Source organism: Galeopterus variegatus, unplaced genomic scaffold, assembly GCF_000696425.1.
Source record: "Galeopterus variegatus unplaced genomic scaffold, G_variegatus-3.0.2 Scaffold355, whole genome shotgun sequence".
NCBI classification, from domain to species: Eukaryota; Metazoa; Chordata; class Mammalia; order Dermoptera; family Cynocephalidae; genus Galeopterus; species Galeopterus variegatus.
The window spans coordinates 341,492-358,899 of record NW_007726466.1 but is presented as its reverse complement, the minus strand read 5'-3'; the positions used below and the strand labels follow the sequence as shown (position 1 = coordinate 358,899).

Genomic DNA, 17,408 nt, shown 5'->3' with positions numbered 1-17,408 from the left:
GAGGTCTTATTTTTTAAAAATTATTAACTTCCTCCAAAATGCAACAGGAAGAATTATAAAAAATCCTTTGAGGTGGGTGGTGGAGACAGGATGCTGACTTCAGTTATGTTTGAACAAGTTTCCAAAGAAGTATGACATTTCTTTGCCTGGAAATCTTTGTAGAAAACAGCTACTTCCTACCCAGTCCTGACTGTTCTTCAAAGTCTTCTGGGATTCCCCACTTGAAAAGGCCCCCAAATGAGGGAGTGTCATGCATAAGTAGAGCAAACCCATCAGAGCAGTCTTCCCCAGGGATTTCTCTCCCAACATATACCCTGTTCCCAGTTGATTGCAAGACTTCCTGGAAGTGAAAAGATCTTTCTTACAATAAAGCTGAAAAATCTCACTGTATCTGATCATTTTCCTTAAGCCTAAGACACCAATTAACAAGAAGTGTTAGGTCTCTTTCAAGTGTAGAATTCTATAATTATGATCAAATACAGAAATTTTTCTTAAAATTGGATATGATGTCTTAAGCCTGAAGAATTGCCATGCCCTCTGTAACTTGCCTACTTGTTGCAAGATTTACTACACAGCTAAGTGTAGGCAGTGAGTTGGCCCTTGCTTATTCAGTATGGTAAACATGCTGTATCTACAAGGAGTTAAGCACAGAGATAAGGTTATTTCCTTTTGAAATCAACTGGCTGCTCTTCTTTGGGTGTGAAATAGAGAAGATTGTTCTGTCCTTAACTGGAAGCAATAACAGAAAAGTCTTTGCCCTTTAAGACATTACTGTTTAGCAGCCTTGGTTCTTGCATCACAGAATCATGACTTTTTTCTTTGCTGTCCTTCAAGTTTGGCCAATAGTCATGTTTGCTTTTGCAATCATTTCTGGACACTGGCCCCTGACTTCAAAGCCTTTTTCAAAGAACTGTTTTTATTTTTTTTAACTCTACAAGCAAAAATTCTGTAAGTTACAGACTTTTCTTTTCCTTTCTCAGGATATTTGAAGAAAGTTTCTCTTTGGCTGTGGGCTGAGATTGAATAAACATGAATTAGTGGGGAGGAGGGCAAAGATAACTCTCACTTATTAGGCACCATCTGAGCAAGAAAGTGGCACTGTTAGGTTTTTTTTTTTTTCTCATTTAATGCTCATCATAAATTTATGAGGTAGCTATTATTATTCCTACTTTATGTATGAAGAAATGGAAAAGCAGGAAACATGCATATTGAATACTTATATGTAAAACCCTTAGCACAATGCTTGGCACATAGTAAATATTAAACCAATGTTAGTTCCTTTCTAGTCACTAATAAGAGCCAACACTTATGAACACTTACTTAAACATGTCATTCATTGTTAAAGAGTTTAAATCAACACCTTTAATACCCGTAACAACCCCATTAGGTGGGTATCAATATTTCTACCAACTACATTTAAGAAAAATGAGGCAATAAGAGGTTAAGTAACTTACCCAAAATCATGGTAAGTGTCAAACATAGAACAGTCTGTCTCTAGAAACAGATCTCTTAAGCACTACTCTATGCCATCTAAAAATAGTTATGTTTATAGTAGATATCTATTTTTTACATTTAAAAAAATATCTGAATAATTTGTTATAAAATTAGTTATACAATTAAAATTACCAGTGAGCTGGCTGGTTAGCTCAGTTGGTTAGGACATGTTGCTGATAACACTAAGGTTCAGGATTTGATGCCTGTTCCCAGCAGCTGCCAAAAAAACAAAAAAAAATTAGCAATGAAATGGAAGACAATGAGATGATGCTTTCCATGGCTATGAACCAGAGTAATATTGAGATTCTTTTTTATAATCCAGTATTTTGAAACTCAGGTAAACATTTTCTGTTTCCTTTGGACATGGTAACATTATAGGTTCACACTTTTTCTATCTGCCTGAGGTAATAGAGATTTTATCTAGATGTCAGAAAACATTCTTGGGATTTTCTCATTTTTCGATTACTTTCTTTGCTCCTATAAATATTAAATGCCCATCTTATGCTAAGCATAATATTAGGAGTTGGGGGTAATATAGATGCATTAATTCATTTTAAAAAATAGATATATTTGCAAGGCACATTTCTAGGCACCTGGGATTCATCAGTGAACAAAATAAAGAAATCTTTGCCTTTGTGGAGTTTAAATTCTAATAAATGTATCCTTTTCTTTTAAGAAATTAATTCACAGTCAACTGAAGGAGGCTAGAAAAGATACCATGAACTAGCATATACTGTAAGGGATATAATTTCCATATAAAGAGAAGAAAGTGATCAATTCTGTCTACAGTGGGTTTGGAGGTTGGAAAAAATCATTTGAGCTGGGTCCTGAGGGATGACAAGCAGTAAATCCAAATGATTCAACTTTGGAGATTTACTGTGTACATTGACTTAAGTAATTGGCTGGTCTGCCTCCCAATTCCAGTCCTTAATCTTTGGTTAAAGGAATATCTTTGGTCCAGATTTCTAGAATCAAACAGACCCTGAGTAGGGAATTCTCACACAAGTAATTTATTGGTGGAAATCTATAAGGGAACAAGAAAAGAGGATAGGGCAGAGGACGAAGCCAGACAAAGATGAGAGTGTAGAAGTGTAGTCTCAGCCTGATCCCACAGAGATCTCTGATGCACAAATTATAAAATGAGGTTGTTTTGTCCAAAAGCAAGGGCACTGTATTCATGGAGGACAGAGGAGACATGACCCCTCAGGCATACCAGGTTGAGATGGCTCACAATTCACATCTCCCGTGCAAGAAGTATGTGTGGACTGTTAGCAGCCAACACCTCCAGCAGCTGGGAGATGGGGCTGGTGAAGTAAGTTCTGAGAGGGTCACCAACAGCATCCACTACCAGGAATACTGAGAACTGATTTTTTTTTTTTTTTTGATCATTACACAATGTAAACATTTTCTGTGGCCCTTTACTGATTTCTCCCTAACCCCCACTCCTGCTTCCCCTTTCCCATCTCTGGTGTCTTCAGCTCCATTCTCTCCTTTTCAGAGCAGAACTGATTTTTTTGCTATATCTTTTTGCTTTGGTAGGCCATTTATAAAATCTGAAGTAGGTATTATTGACTGTTTACATCATTCACTAAAAAATCTTGAATAGGAGTCATTTCAATTTAGCAAAATAGAAAAGGCAGCACTATAATTCTGAACCCTGGGTTTAAAGTTAGTTCTTAAAGGCAAATATGAAACCATCTTTTATTTTGATTAAAGAGAACATTTTCCATTTTGAAGTTAGAGTCCACAAATGTATCTTCCTGGTAGAATTTGTGTGTTACTCCAGGCACTCTGCCTCCTGCTTTTTTCCAGTGAGAGTTTTGTTTGTTTGTTTTTGTTTTTTTTTTATTTTTAATGTCTTTGGGCAAAGCCTGTACTCTCCGGTTCTCCACAGACCCCATCACCAGTTTTACCCATAGCCAGATTTTCACACAATTGTTATCTGACTGGCCTCTTACATAACTGAGTTTGTAAAGGCTCAGAAGATACAGCTAAAATCTTCTCTGAGCTAGGATTCTCCTCACCTGGGATCCTATGAAGTGAAAAGGAGAGATGCAGAGTTGAAAGTGCTGAAGTGTTTGTTGTAACCTTGTTTTCTGAGTGTTAAACATATTTATATAAAGTTGAAATTGACATTTGCAGTGGATTGAATTATGTCTCCAGCCAAAATCCCTGAAGCTTGAATTTTGTCCCCCACGTTTTATGTATTAGAAACTTAGCTCCCACTGTGACTGTTAAGAGGGTGGGAAATCCTATTATGGAAATTGAAAGGTGGAGCCTTGGGCCGGCCCGGTGGCGCACTGCTATAGTGCACTGCTTGTGAGTGCGGTGGCGCTCCCGCCAAGGGTTCGGATCCCACATACAGACTGGTTCCCGCTCACTGGCTGAGCGAGGTGCGGGCGCAACACCGAGGGTTGCGATCCCGTTGCCGGTCCCGGTCCGGTACGGGCGCGACACTGAGGGTTGCGATCTGTTGCCGGACACGAAAAAAGACAAAAAGGGAAAAAAAAAAAAAGAAAGGTGGAGCCTTGAAGAGGTTATTAGATTTGTAGGACCATGCGGCAGTGAATGGTTTAAAAATGGTGGTCAGGGGCATGGTTCTGAGGGCTTTACAAGGAGAGAAGAGTCTGTTTTTCTCTGTTGTTCTCTCTACTTTCACCGTTTTGCAATGTGAGACCACCAGATGAATTTTGTACTTCCCAACCTCAGAAACTATAAGCTATAAATTTCATGTTCTTTATAAATTACCCAGTCTCAAATATTCTGTTATAGCAACACAAAATGGACTAATACAACATCCTAGAATTAAGTGTTGGTAAACTGATCATGTTCTAAAACAACAACAAGAATTTGCTTATCTTAAGGCATATGTGAAAGAACATATGCTATTAAATCAAATCATAAAGTACTTTTTCATATCTAAGGTGATCTACAGAGACAGTAATTAGCTTTTTACAATGCTAATATGAAAAAAAAGATGTCAGTGGATAATCAGTTATATTGTAACTGTTATTTTATAGCAAACTAAAATCCCAAACAGAATTCTTGATTTTTACTATATTTTGTAAGTATACATGAACATACATATTTCAGCAATTGATTTATGTATTAATTTTAAACAGAGATTTCCAAACTTTCTCAGTCCATGGCTCAGCAATTTTTTCATGTCACCTCAAGGTCAAAAGAATGATTTTTACTATATTTTGTAAGTATACATGAACATACATATTTCAGCAATTGATTTATGTATTAATTTTAAACAGAGGTTTCCAAACTTTCTCAGTCCATGGCTCAGCAATTTTTTCATGTCACCTCAAGGTCAAAAGAAATACTTAACAGTTTTGTTTATTAGGTAGTTAGATCCAAAGAGCTTAATAATTATAGATTGCACAGTATCCAACAGATATTGTTGTTTCTCTCAAATTTAAAAATATTACTTGGTGCCCTGTGAGTTCACTGTGGCACCCAAGCACGTATCAGTATATGGTTTCGGAACCACGATTTAAAAGTTCGATTCACTATAATGTGCCAATCAATGTTGATAACTTATGGTTATCATATAAAGTATAAGTTATCCAAAAGTTTGCTTTATAGGAAGTCATATTCTAAGGCAACCTAGAAAAACTACTCACCTACTCTTTTTTTTTCCTGTTGATATCATGGGCTATACCTTGACCTATTTTTTCTGTGAAAATTAAGAAGTTTGAATTGAATGAAATGTATGTTCAGTTCCAATTCGGTTTGGAGATCATTTATTTTTACTCAAATATTTAAAATACATTTGTTGATTTGAACTTGGCTAAAACTAATTTATGGAGTATTTAAAGAGGGAAAACAACAACAAAATCTTTTTCTGATTCATTGATCAGTATGAAAAGAATACTCCTAGAGTTGAGTTTCAGTCAGACAGTTCTGCTCATTCCACTCATTCCAGTCTTTGTTTTACACTTTGGTTTAGTTCAAATCCCTGAAAAAATTTATTAAATATGGTTTTGAACTAAATTTCCAGGATACATAAATTCTCTTGGCTGAGATTTGTCAGGACTCTTCAGCCTCTCATTTCTGTTTGTAGTTGCAGTTCACAGCAAACAATTTTTTATGATAAATGGTCCTTCATAATACAAACTAAGTATAAAAAATTAGTTAATAATAAAATTCTGTCAAAAATAATCCTTCCCTCAGATTAAGCGAAAGTTTTATGCTTTATGTGCACTGAAATTAGTTAAAAACACAACCTATGTTTTGTTTTTGTTTTCCTTCTTTTCCGTTTTTTTGTTTGGTAAGATAATTGAACCAAACTATTAGCTTCAGTTTCCAAGCCAACGAAGGTCGTCAAGTCCTAAAGATAAAGCACATTTTGGGGTATTAAATGTCATGTGCACCTGTCTCCCAGAGAGGTAGCATGATAAGAAAGAGTAAAGAGTACTGTGAGTCAGGAGTCCTGGGTTTCAGTGCCACCTTTTTCAATTTTGTGACCATAGGCAAATTACCTAATCTCTTGCAACTTCAATTTTCTTCTCAAGAAAATTGGGGATAGAATATCTCTTACATCCTTTTAAGCTCTAGGATTCTGTGATTCTATCATATCTTAATGTTCTTAAATAAAACTGTAAAATCCCCCACAATCATGTGGGTGCGTGGGTGCACACGTGTGCATGTGTTTAGAATTCCCCTGGGAGAAGAGTCTTTATTTCAAAAAGAAATTTTGAAATTGTTTGAAGGCAAAGTGCTGTTAGCCAACATTGCAACTGTGGTAATGACCACTTGCAATCAACTGTGGCAAGCTCATAAGGATTTGAAAATGTGAAGAGAAGAGAGATCTACTATAACTTAGATCTTCTTAAGTCTGTGAATAAGTTTGGACACATACTCTTGAACTTTAAAATATATATATATAATTCTACAGAAAAGAGAAAACCCCAAATCCCTAGGCCTAACTCTTTCTGATCATCACTATTAGCAATGATCAATATCATATGACCTTTCTATTCCTGACATGACATTTCTCACAATTTCTCAGTGCCATAAAAGCCATCATTGTTTAACTTTACGCTGACTATACATTTTTCCTTTTCTCTCACATACTAACCAAAGCAATACCTCAATAGACCTACAGGTTCAACTGCCAGCTCAGCATGTAATTTATCTGGGAGGAAGGATGAGGGAATGAGTCTACTAGACTGTTATGCTAGAGTCAAAATATCCTCCAATTTTTGTTTTGAATTTTAATTTTTAGAAGTTGATGCATTCATTGTGATTATGGTAAGAAATGAAGTTAACATTGCTTAATTTTATATATTTACCTCATCTTACTGGGGGCAACCATGCAAGCCACATAAATTATAATTATTGATCTTTCTGCATGTTTCTAATGGGGGAGGAAGATAGAATACTAATTTTTGATGATTTGATAGATACTCTTTATGGATAATATGTAAGACATTTTCAAAGCTAGTCAACTTGTACCTTCTTTGGTTTTTGTTTTAATTTTAAAAATATCTCTGAGTCTCTTCTCCTTCAGATAAAAACACTAACTTTTTTTCTGTAGATTAGAAATTCTGCATTCTGGGGCCGGCCCGGTGGCGCACTGCTACAGTGCGCCACTTGGGAGTGCGGCGGCGCTCCCGCCGAGGGTTCGGATCCCACATACAGACCGGTTCCCGCTCACTGGCTGAGCGAGGTGCGGGTGCAACGCCGAGGGTTGCGATCCCGTTGCCGGTCCCGGTCTGGTACGGGCGCAACACTGAGGGTTGCGATCCATTGCCGGACACGAAAAAAGACAAAAAGGAAAAAAAAAAAAAAAAGAAATTCTGCATTCTGTTCCAGCTTCTATAAGAGTAGTTCTCTTTAATTAATAGTCACTCATATCCTTATCTTCTGACCAGAGTCAGAAACATGACAGGAACGTTCTGGGGGAGAAGTTCTCTTAATGATTTATTTAAGAAAAAAGATTTTTTTTTTCATTTGAGAAATTGCTTTTTTCCTTCTGAAATGTGAATGTTAAACATGATGGCTAAAATTAGGTTGAGTGGATTTCACAAATCCATAGGTTGGATTAAAATTCAACAGACCTCAAATCCCATAGGTTGGGTTAAAATATCCACATACTGCACATTCTGCACTTTACATTTTACAAAGTGCTTTCAAATACCTTTCTTCAACCTCCAAACAACCTGCAATAAGATAGGGCAGGTGTTATTATCCACATTATTTATAGATTAGGAAGTTGAGGCAAAGAAAGGAAATGTAACTACTCTTGAGGTCAGATGACTAGTGGGTGGCAGAGTCAAGAGTAGAATATAAATCAGCTTGGTCCGAGGCTTAAACTTTTGAGGGGAGAAGTAGAAATTAACATGCTGTGTTTCAGATAACACTGGAATCCCACCTTACTGCCTCTGAATTTTCTTCTTGGTTAAATTCTTGTTTGTTAGTCTTTAAAATTCTTGAGTGAGTCGTGCCATAAGCAATAGGATTATTCTTTCTTTCGAAGGCTCAGAAAGCAAAGAATAGAGGCATAGGTGTTATTTGCACCATTCTCCTGACATCAAAATGATATATACTGGCTCAGTGTTTTGAAAAGAACTTAAAATCTGAACCATGGTGATGAAGAGAGTAAAATGTAGATCCCCGTGCTCACCAAAAGCAACCCAGCCTCCAGATTGACATCTGGTACACAGCTCAAGTGAAAGACCATGTAAGTAACAAAAGAGCCATATGTGAGTTAGCTACCAAATGTTTTCTTATTGCTTTCCTTTGAGCTTTTGAGCTGATGATGCTTAATATTCAAGAAAGATGAAAATGAAAAGAGAAGGGAAGCAAACACCCCAGCCCAGTGGTGATTGGTAGAGTAATTGTGGGCATGGCCCCAGAATGATAGCAGCTTCTATTTAATCAATGTTGACAAGCCTGGGGAGAGCTGGGCAGGTCCCAAGAGGTAATGTTTTACTCGGAAATCCACTCAACCTAATTTCAATAATGTAGGGCTGTGGAGGGGTCTGGACAAGATCCAGAACACAAGGCCATTAGAGCTCAGTGTGGGCGATGGCAGCTGGGAGCACCGCCATCCCTCCAGCAGCGTCGCAACCGGGCTGCCTGGCTGAGCGCACAAGCAGCCACTGCTGCATATGCTCCTGGTATTTGTCACCAACAGAACACACAGACCTGCTATTCTCACCCTTTCGAGGAAATGAATGGGATGTGTAAAGGCAAGAGCTAGCTTGCAGAAACTATTTCAGCAAGGGTCAGAGAGCCAGTATGGCATACATCTTTCAAGGACCCACGTGAAATTGTCCACTCAAGTCCTCTTAGTCTTTTCAGGCTACCATTGCTCTGTTTCAAATGGACACAGAAATCACTTACATCTTTATTGCTGTCTTAACGTGGTCTTGATCTTTCTTAGGAATGGTGGTTGTGGATCAAGAATGTGAAAACTATTTGGGTTTTTCACTTTTCAAAACTTGTAAAATTCTTTTGTATTTGCAAATCCAAGAGAAGTAACCTAGGAGAAATTATGCCCCTTTGGTTTCAGCTCTTTTCATCTAGCTATTTTCTTTTCTTTACTATCCTTTCTCCAACAAACAATGCTTACTAGCATAAACATTCCAAGAAGGTAGAAATTTTTCCTTAGTCACCACTGGTATATTTGCAGTTCATAGAATAGTGTGTGGCACATAATAAGGCATTCCTTTCATTGGATGTGTAAATGAAAGAATGAACAAATTTTTTCCTTCCTTTTGAAACATCTTTCAACTCTGGAACATTCAGAAAACATGACTTTGCTTTCTACGATCTTAACTTTCTCTTTTTAAATTAACACAGAAATGATAAAATTCATGGAGACTGCCAGTGAATATGGTGATTTCTAAGAGGTCTTTGGGCTTGAAAAAGCAGCGAGGCTAAATGCCATGGCAGGGGCATGTTACAGCTTTTTGTCAGATTCCTATGTTATCTGTCCAAATTGACTGAATATAATTTTTGAGACTAAATGATATGCATACCACTTAAATTTTGGAATATCAAGAGGGTAGACTAAACAGGTTTTTGAGTCCCTAGCTTAAGCCTCTCACAAGAATAAGGTTGTTTACTCCTGAAAACATGACCATGTTTCATTTGAAAAATCATTCAATGTTTAATCTTAAAAAAAAAAAAAACACAACTTTTTTTTTTCTCTTCACCCAAACCACTAAAACACATCATCAGTTTTTCTTGCTTTTTGTTTGTTTTGGACACATTTTGTCTCAGAACCAAATTTGTGGGGTTGATTTTGCCCTGGCGAAGACTAATTTTGAGAGAAGGCATCACTAGGTAGATAACATCAATGACTCTTAGTGAGGATACATTCACTGGTCACACTTGTGTGTGGGTGTGTGTGTATGTAGCCTGTGTGTCCTAGTCTGGCTGCAATAACAAAATACCATAAAATAGGTGGTTTATAAACAATAGAAATTTATTTCTCACAGTCTCGAGGCCTGTAAGTTCAAGGTCAAAGCACTGGCAGATTTAGTGCTGGGTGAGAACCTGCTTTCTCATAAATGGTGCCTTCTCACTGTGTCTTCATATGGTGGAAGGGACTGGCTAGCTCTCTGCAGCCTGTTTTTTGAGGACACCAGTTCCAATCATGAGTGCTCTGCTGTCGTGATCCAGCCACTTCCCCAAGGCCCCACCTCCTAATACTATCACCTTGGGGGTTAGGGTTTCAGCTTATGAATTTGAGGGGAACACAAATTTTTAGACACTGTGATTAATTTAATCTTGCTTTTTCTGTAGTGTCTTAACCAACATAACAGTATTAATATAAGGTTTTCATATTTAAAATAAGCAAAAATACTCTTTAGAGGTAAACTGAAAAAGAAAAGGTATTTCCTACTCTTCAACTAGCTGGATTTCAGCTGTTACATCAGCAATTCCAACCTTTTCTCATTTGCCAGCTCTAAGCCTGGTTACTTCTATTCACTTGTTTCATGTCACTTGGCACTGAAGATTTCACTTCAGTCTTTTAGTTTCTCCAGCCTCTTCTTAAGTAATAACTGTCTCAGAGGGAGGTTGATCCTCTAGATGAGGAATGTGATTATTTATCCTAATTGGATCACAGTAATTGGAGTGACCAGCTGGTCTCAGCCATTCATCTGTTTTTGACACTCACCATGATGATCAAAGTTTTTGCACAAAATACTAAAGATTACATGTTAACTCATGTCTAGCATTTGCAAATTATGTAATTAATGCTGGAAAGTGCCAAGACCAGATTTCATATTATGGAAGACTAGTCAGGATTTTTCCCTCCATTTTAAGCTGCTTTTAACAAGACCAGTTCTTCGACTTTGTAGGCTCCAGGCATATATACCTGTGATTTCCGATTCTAGTTCTCACTCTGAGCCCATCCACCCTTTTTGGGCAAAGGCAAGAGCAGGGAAAGCAATAGAAAGTAGAAGCTGCCTAGACGGCTCTGTCCGAGGTTGGAATTTGCTGCTATTTGCTAACAGAGTGGCCTTAGGTAAACTGTTTAATTTCCCTGTGCCTCAGCTTCTCCAGCTGTAAAATGAGATAATTAAAGTAGCTGTGAGGAAAGACAATTACCGCATGATATCACTCATATGTGGAATCTAAAAAAAGAAAAGTGGTTCTCATAGAAGTAGAGAGTAGAATAGTGGTTACCAGAGGCCATGAAGGGAGGGGGAACAGAGAGGAGGAGAAGTGGTGGACTAATGGGTACGAAGCTATGCTATCTGCCCCAAGTGAATCATTGTGCAGTATATGCGGTGTATTGAAAGAATGCACTTGTCCCACAAATATGTACAAGTAAATGTTAAAGTAAATAAATAAATATAATAAAGTAGCTGTGATGATTACATGAAATGATACAAGGACTGTTCTAAGCACATAGTAAAAGCTCAAAAATGTTGGCAATAACTAGATACTTTATTTAAAGGCCCAAGAAAGTCATAATTCATAGTTCTTTCAAGGCAATGATACTGATGAATAGAATAGGTTATAAAATGTAGATATACAACTATATGGTCAACATGATTTATTGACTACAGTGATTTGTCTGGGGTTAGCATCAGTGAGAGAAAGAACAAGTCAGCAATATTAAGAAGTTCTCTCTGGCATTCAGTCTTAAATGGACCCATTTATATGAAATTTAGATTCTGTGTATAACAAGTTCCCCTTTGTCTGAGGTTAAAATCTTTTCCAAACTAATATGCAGTCTCCCATCAAAGTGGATCTAGCTAGAGCAGGTGAATGGCATGCATCTGAATATTGTTTTCTTCATTTGCAGATAGGTTTTAAAAAAGTATATTATTATAAGTTCTTTCCTTAATTCATTTTTGTGGGTTGTGAACTATTGTTACTTTACATTGTTTTCTCCCTTTATATTTTGTTTTTTACCCTATACTTTCTTGGTGGCCTATAAAAATTTCACTGAATCCACTGACTTGACCCATTTTATTTCTGCTAACCAGTCATCCCTTCATCTAAAACAAAGATAACCACTTTGTGCAATATTCAGTAATACCAAGTACAGTCATGTGCCACTTAACAATGGGGATGCATTCTGAGAAATGCATTGTTAGGTGATTTTGTCATTGTGCAAACATCATAGAGTGTACTTACACGAACCTAGATGGTATAGCCTACTACACACTTAGGCTATAGAGTATAACCATTATAATGTTATGGGACCACTGTTGTATATGCTGTCTGTCATTGAAACATCATTATGTGGGGAATGACTATAAAAAATTGCTCTCATCTCATACCCAATAAAAAACATGTGATTGTATGTGTTCAGCTGAATTGAGTTTCAATGAGACTAATATTTCCTTTTGTAGTAATCTAATTGAAGCTCATCAATTTTAATTTCATGGGTTTTATTTTACATTTTGAAGCCAACAATTGTTTAATTTCACAAGCTCAAGAGGTCACTAAAAGCAGTAAACTGTAGTTACTTAGTTTCTAGTGCCAAATTGAAAAAACAGGTTTGACCTTTACCTACACTGCTTGAGTTTGGCCACCTGATATAATGGGAAAACTGGGGCAAGTAGAAGACCTGGGTTTTAGTCCTGGTTTGGTCATGAGGGAACCATATGATTTTGGAAAAGTCTCTTTTGTACGTGGACTTCAGTTTCATCATCTGTAAAATGAGGATGTCCATTTATTCTTTCACTCAACAGATATTTGTTGAGGGCCTTCCCTGTATTAGGTCCTGTGCTGGACACTAGAGATTCAAAGTGGAGCAAAAGTAGATATTGTTGTCACCCTTGGAGCGTTTATGGTTTACTGACCAGATGATCTCTTTGTTATTTATTTATTTAATTTATTTTTTTTCAACGTAGTTGATTTTCATGGCCTTTTATGAATTCTTCCCTTTTCCCCTTCCCTCTCTCCTGTTGGATGAGCTTAAAGGTCTCTCTCATTGCTTAAATTCTATGATTATGAACTTTATTGTCTGTTAAAGGTATATTATGAAAGGCTTCGGTCAGAGCAAGGATATTTGCTGTTTTTTTTAATTGATTCTTCTCCATGTCTAGGAGAACACCTGGCACATTTCAGGTGCTCAAAAACAACTTACCAAACAAATAAATGAATAAATAATTATATTTAAAATACTTTGAAGCATTTAATGGAAAGAATACATAGGTACTGAAGTTCTCTTAATAGGGAATAGACAGCAATGACTTCCTGTCATTATAAGCAGATTTGTGCCAAATTTTACCTTTTGTCCTAGGCCCAGGCAAATTGGTAAAGGGCCACGAAAAGTGGTTACATTTGTGTAATGTTGAATATACTAATTATCCTGATTTGAGCATCACATATTACACACAGATATTGATATTCAGCTCTGTACCCCACAGATATGGATGACAAGAGAAAGTAGGGGAATTTGGAAAGATTTAACCTGATTCTACTCCAACAAGGGGCAGAAAGCATGACTGCATGTCAGTATCATCAGAATCTTTGTGTTTTTGTTTCTCCCATTTTGAGTTTTGTTTCTCAACTTTATTCCACAAATCTATAATTCTCACCTTACCCAGACTACTTACTCTTTTCTCTTGAGTTTCCAAATCTCCCTCAAATCATACATAATAGCTCCCAAGTTTTTATTTTAGTAGGAGATATTTGTAGTCTTTCCTTGCTCCTACAACTGATTCTTCTATATGCTTCTGGGCAGTTTGAATCAATATTATGTTTCTTTTGCAGTTTGAAGAGGGCACTAAAAATGTTGTTTCTTGGAGCTGATAAGGATAGTAAGACACCTTGGGCATATTTGTGATATTCAAAGGTTTGGGCACAGATAGGGCACTAAGCAAATTCTCTGAAAGGATTACAGATTTCTATAGAAGAACCTCACTGGAATAAATCTGGAAGTTTCTTCTGGCAGAAAATTAAGTGATTCGTTAGCACACCAAAGTTCTGTAATCTGTGAGGAATACTGCTGATACATAGAGTATTACAGTGACCAGAATTGAACTAATTTCATACAAAAACTTGGATTGGTGTGCTGAATTTTCAAGACTTAATAATGGTTACCTTAGAAAGCCACAGTCTTAAAAAAATCTTTATGAGTAGTAATAGGTAGCATCACTAGAATAGCTACATATTGGAAATAGCTTACAGTGAGTTACGAATCCCACAAAATAAATCAGACTTTAAAAACTCTGGTCAAAACTGAGTACTTGTAAGGTAAAATTAGTCATTGTAGCTGCTTACTTTATTTACCAGACCAGCCTAGTTTGATTCTAAAAACTAAATCTATTTACAAGAAAATAATCATATTCTATTAATAAAGAGATTTAAAAGAATGTTATTTGATAGGTGTTCCAAAGAAGGATTCCAAAAATGTGTTTAACAGCGGTGGTCTTATTTGGATATAAATGTTCAGCTTTATCTGAATATAAATATATAGCTGACTGATTTGAAAGAGACATACATTTTTATGAGTTCTTCTGAGGGTCTGCTAAAAGGTCTCCATTTCTCTAATCTCAACATCTCCTCCCAACACCACATCCATTTTATTTAGTATTGCTAGTTTAATCTCCTTAAAACATAGCCACATTATACTTCCTTGTTCAAGTGCTTTCAAAGCCTATCCATTACCTTCAAATTAAATACATATTTGTTAGCCTAACAAGATTCCATTGACTCCAGTTTATCTTTCCAAGAAAGATCAGCAGCTAGTAGGTGTTAGGAGGAAAAATAGCAACAATAGCCTCATTTTAAAGCACACAGGCATTTTCAACATCAGGGAGTGTGCAGAAAAATGTTAACATGTCAGGCCTGGGACTGCTGTCCTTAGAAAGGCCTGCTTGTAAGCTTAACCCTTGACTGGCATCTGGAAACTTGGATTTTGAGAGGGTTCTCTCCATTCCCTAACTGATAAAAGTGGTTCTCTTGCCTAAAATCTTTGTGCAAACAATGTGGTTTATGCTGAACATCTGTTTTCTTCCTGGGAGTCTGGATTTCATTCGTGATAGGTAGAGGGTGCCTACATCACCAGTCGCCAATACAAACTCTGGACTTGCAGGCTCAGGTGAGCTTCCCTAGTAGATGACATTTTGCATGAGTTGTCACAATTCATTGCTGGAAGAATTAAGTGCATCCTGCATGACTTCACAGGGAGAGGACTCTTGGAGCTTGTGTCTGATTTCCTTCAAACTTTGTGCCATGCAAACTTTTCTCTTTGCTTATTTTACTTTGTGTCCTTTCACTGTAATAAATTATACATAAATTAGGATTGTATGCTGAGTCCTGTGAGTCCTCTTAGCAAATCTATGAACCCCTAGGGGTGTTCTTGGATACCCTCAACACAAGGAGTTTATTGGCTAGTAACACTGGTAATTTCAGGGCAAAGGAATTTTCTTTCCATAAGCTGGCACATTAGTAAACTGTCTTGTAGCATAAAATTAATTGACTGAGTTCAATAAGGAAGTTTGGGGGAAGGGGTGGAATCATTCTTCAGAAAGACACAAAGTCCTCCTTGTTAAGCAAAGCAATACTTGCCCTATGGATAAGTGTATTCAGTTGGAATGTGCTTGGCTACAAGAAACTGAAAACTACTACAGTGCTTTAAAGACAGTAAGAAGCCTAAGGGAAAGGTGTCCAGGAGTGGTACAGTCACTCAGTGATTATTTGATTTTTCTTGTCTTTGTGCTCCACCATCCTTAGTGTATAGTTTTTGTCTTCATGGTCACAGATAGCTGCTGCACTACCAGGTATTGTCTGATGTCCCAGCTATTAGTAACAAGGGAATACAAATGGCAAAAACCAACTCTGCCCTCTCCAGGGAATCCTGTCTCTATCTAATTGACCAGCATTGTTTCATATGGCACTTCTAGCTCTAACAGGAGCTGGAAGTTCAACTATTTCACTTTCCAGTCTTTATAGTACTAGAAATATGGGATAAGAGAGTTAGAATGGATGATAATGATTCACATAAATGATCCAGCACAGCCATTCTGACACTAATGGAACAGAGGTACAAGATTGTTGTTGATTCCCTATGTGAAGATCCTGTGTGTGGATACCTTGATTGTAAGGTTGTGAGGTTAAAGACCACAGTAATTTCTGTTTACTGGACTCCTTGCCCCTAACATCATACCTTTATTCCTGAGCTGTTCCATATGTGCTACTGAACAGCTTCCTGGAGGTAAACTCTTCTGAACATGGAAATTACATGACTGGGATAGCAATAATCTCTTTTTGTCTTAAAGCTCTTATGTAATGATATGAAAAGAAGAAACGCTTTGCACCATCATATGAACAGATGAGATGCAATACTAACTCTCCTTCCCCCCAACCCCATCTTGTTTTCTTTCTCAGAAGCTGTAGATGAAACCAAACCTAAGGAAAGTGCCCGGCAGGATGAGGGTAAAGAAGAAGATCGCGAGGCTGACCAAGAACATGCCTGAACTCTAAGAAATGGCTTTCCATGGCCCCACCTCCCCTCTCCTGAACCCTGTCTCTCCCACCCTATTCTCAACTCCACTCTGAAGCTTCCCTTCCTGTCCTGCTCACGTCTGTGAGTCTGTCTTCTCTCCCCCCACCCCCCACTAAGCCCTCTTTCTCTCTGTGTGGCAAACATTTTAAAAAAAAAAGCAGGAAAGATCCCAAGTCAAACAGTGTGGCTTAAACATTTTTTGTTTCTTGGTGTTGTTATGGCGAGTTTTTGGTAATGATGATCCAATCATTTTGGGAAATTCTTGCACTGTATCCAAGTTTTCTGAGCTGGTGCGTGTGGCCCTGTGGGAGTCCACCTTCCTCTCTCTCTGTTCCAAGTGTGTGTGCAATGTTCCGTTCACCTGAGGAGTCCAAAATATCGAGTGAATTAAAAATCATTTTTGTTTTCCTCCTTTTCAATGTGATGGAATGAACAAAAAAGAAAAAATCCAAAAACCCAGTTTGTTTTAAAAATAAATAAACAAATAAATAAATAAAATAAATAATAAATAAATAAATAAAGCAAATGTGCCAATTAGCGTAACTTGCGGCTCTAAGGCTCCTTTTTCAACCTGAATATTAATAAATCATGAGAGTAATCAAACTCCGATGGATCTGTGTTTCTGTTCCACCTTTTGGTTGGTTGGTCTGGCACATTAGGGTTTTACATTTCATCTTCTTCCTGGCCTCTCAGTCTGACACCAGTGACCTTGATAAAAAACATAGATGCAACCTAAGGCTCCCTGGTCAGAACCAATGGCTCCAGTCATTGGTGAGATAGCTGAGCACTGTATTAGCTTGTGAGGGCTTCTGTAACAAAGTACTATTGACTGGGTAGCTTAAACAATACAAACTTGTCTCACAATTCTGGAGGCTAAAAGTCTGAAATCAAGGTGCTGGCACGGTTGGTTCATTCTGAGGGCCGTGAGGAAGGGATCTATTCCAGGCCTCTCCTTGGCATGTAAATGACCAGCTTC

General features: G+C 37.4%; 1 protein-coding gene across 1 annotated transcript in view; it reads left to right on the top strand.

Annotated features, from left to right (window-relative positions):
- Positions 1–17,035, top strand: part of GAP43 (growth associated protein 43) — a 103,913-nt gene extending 86,878 nt beyond the window's left edge. The window contains exon 3 of the mRNA XM_008567899.1: positions 16,315–17,035. Coding sequence (XP_008566121.1) covers positions 16,315–16,403 — 89 coding nt within the window. The 3' untranslated portion in view covers positions 16,404–17,035. The remainder of the gene's footprint in view (positions 1–16,314) is intronic.
- Positions 17,036–17,408: the final 373 nt, after the last annotated feature.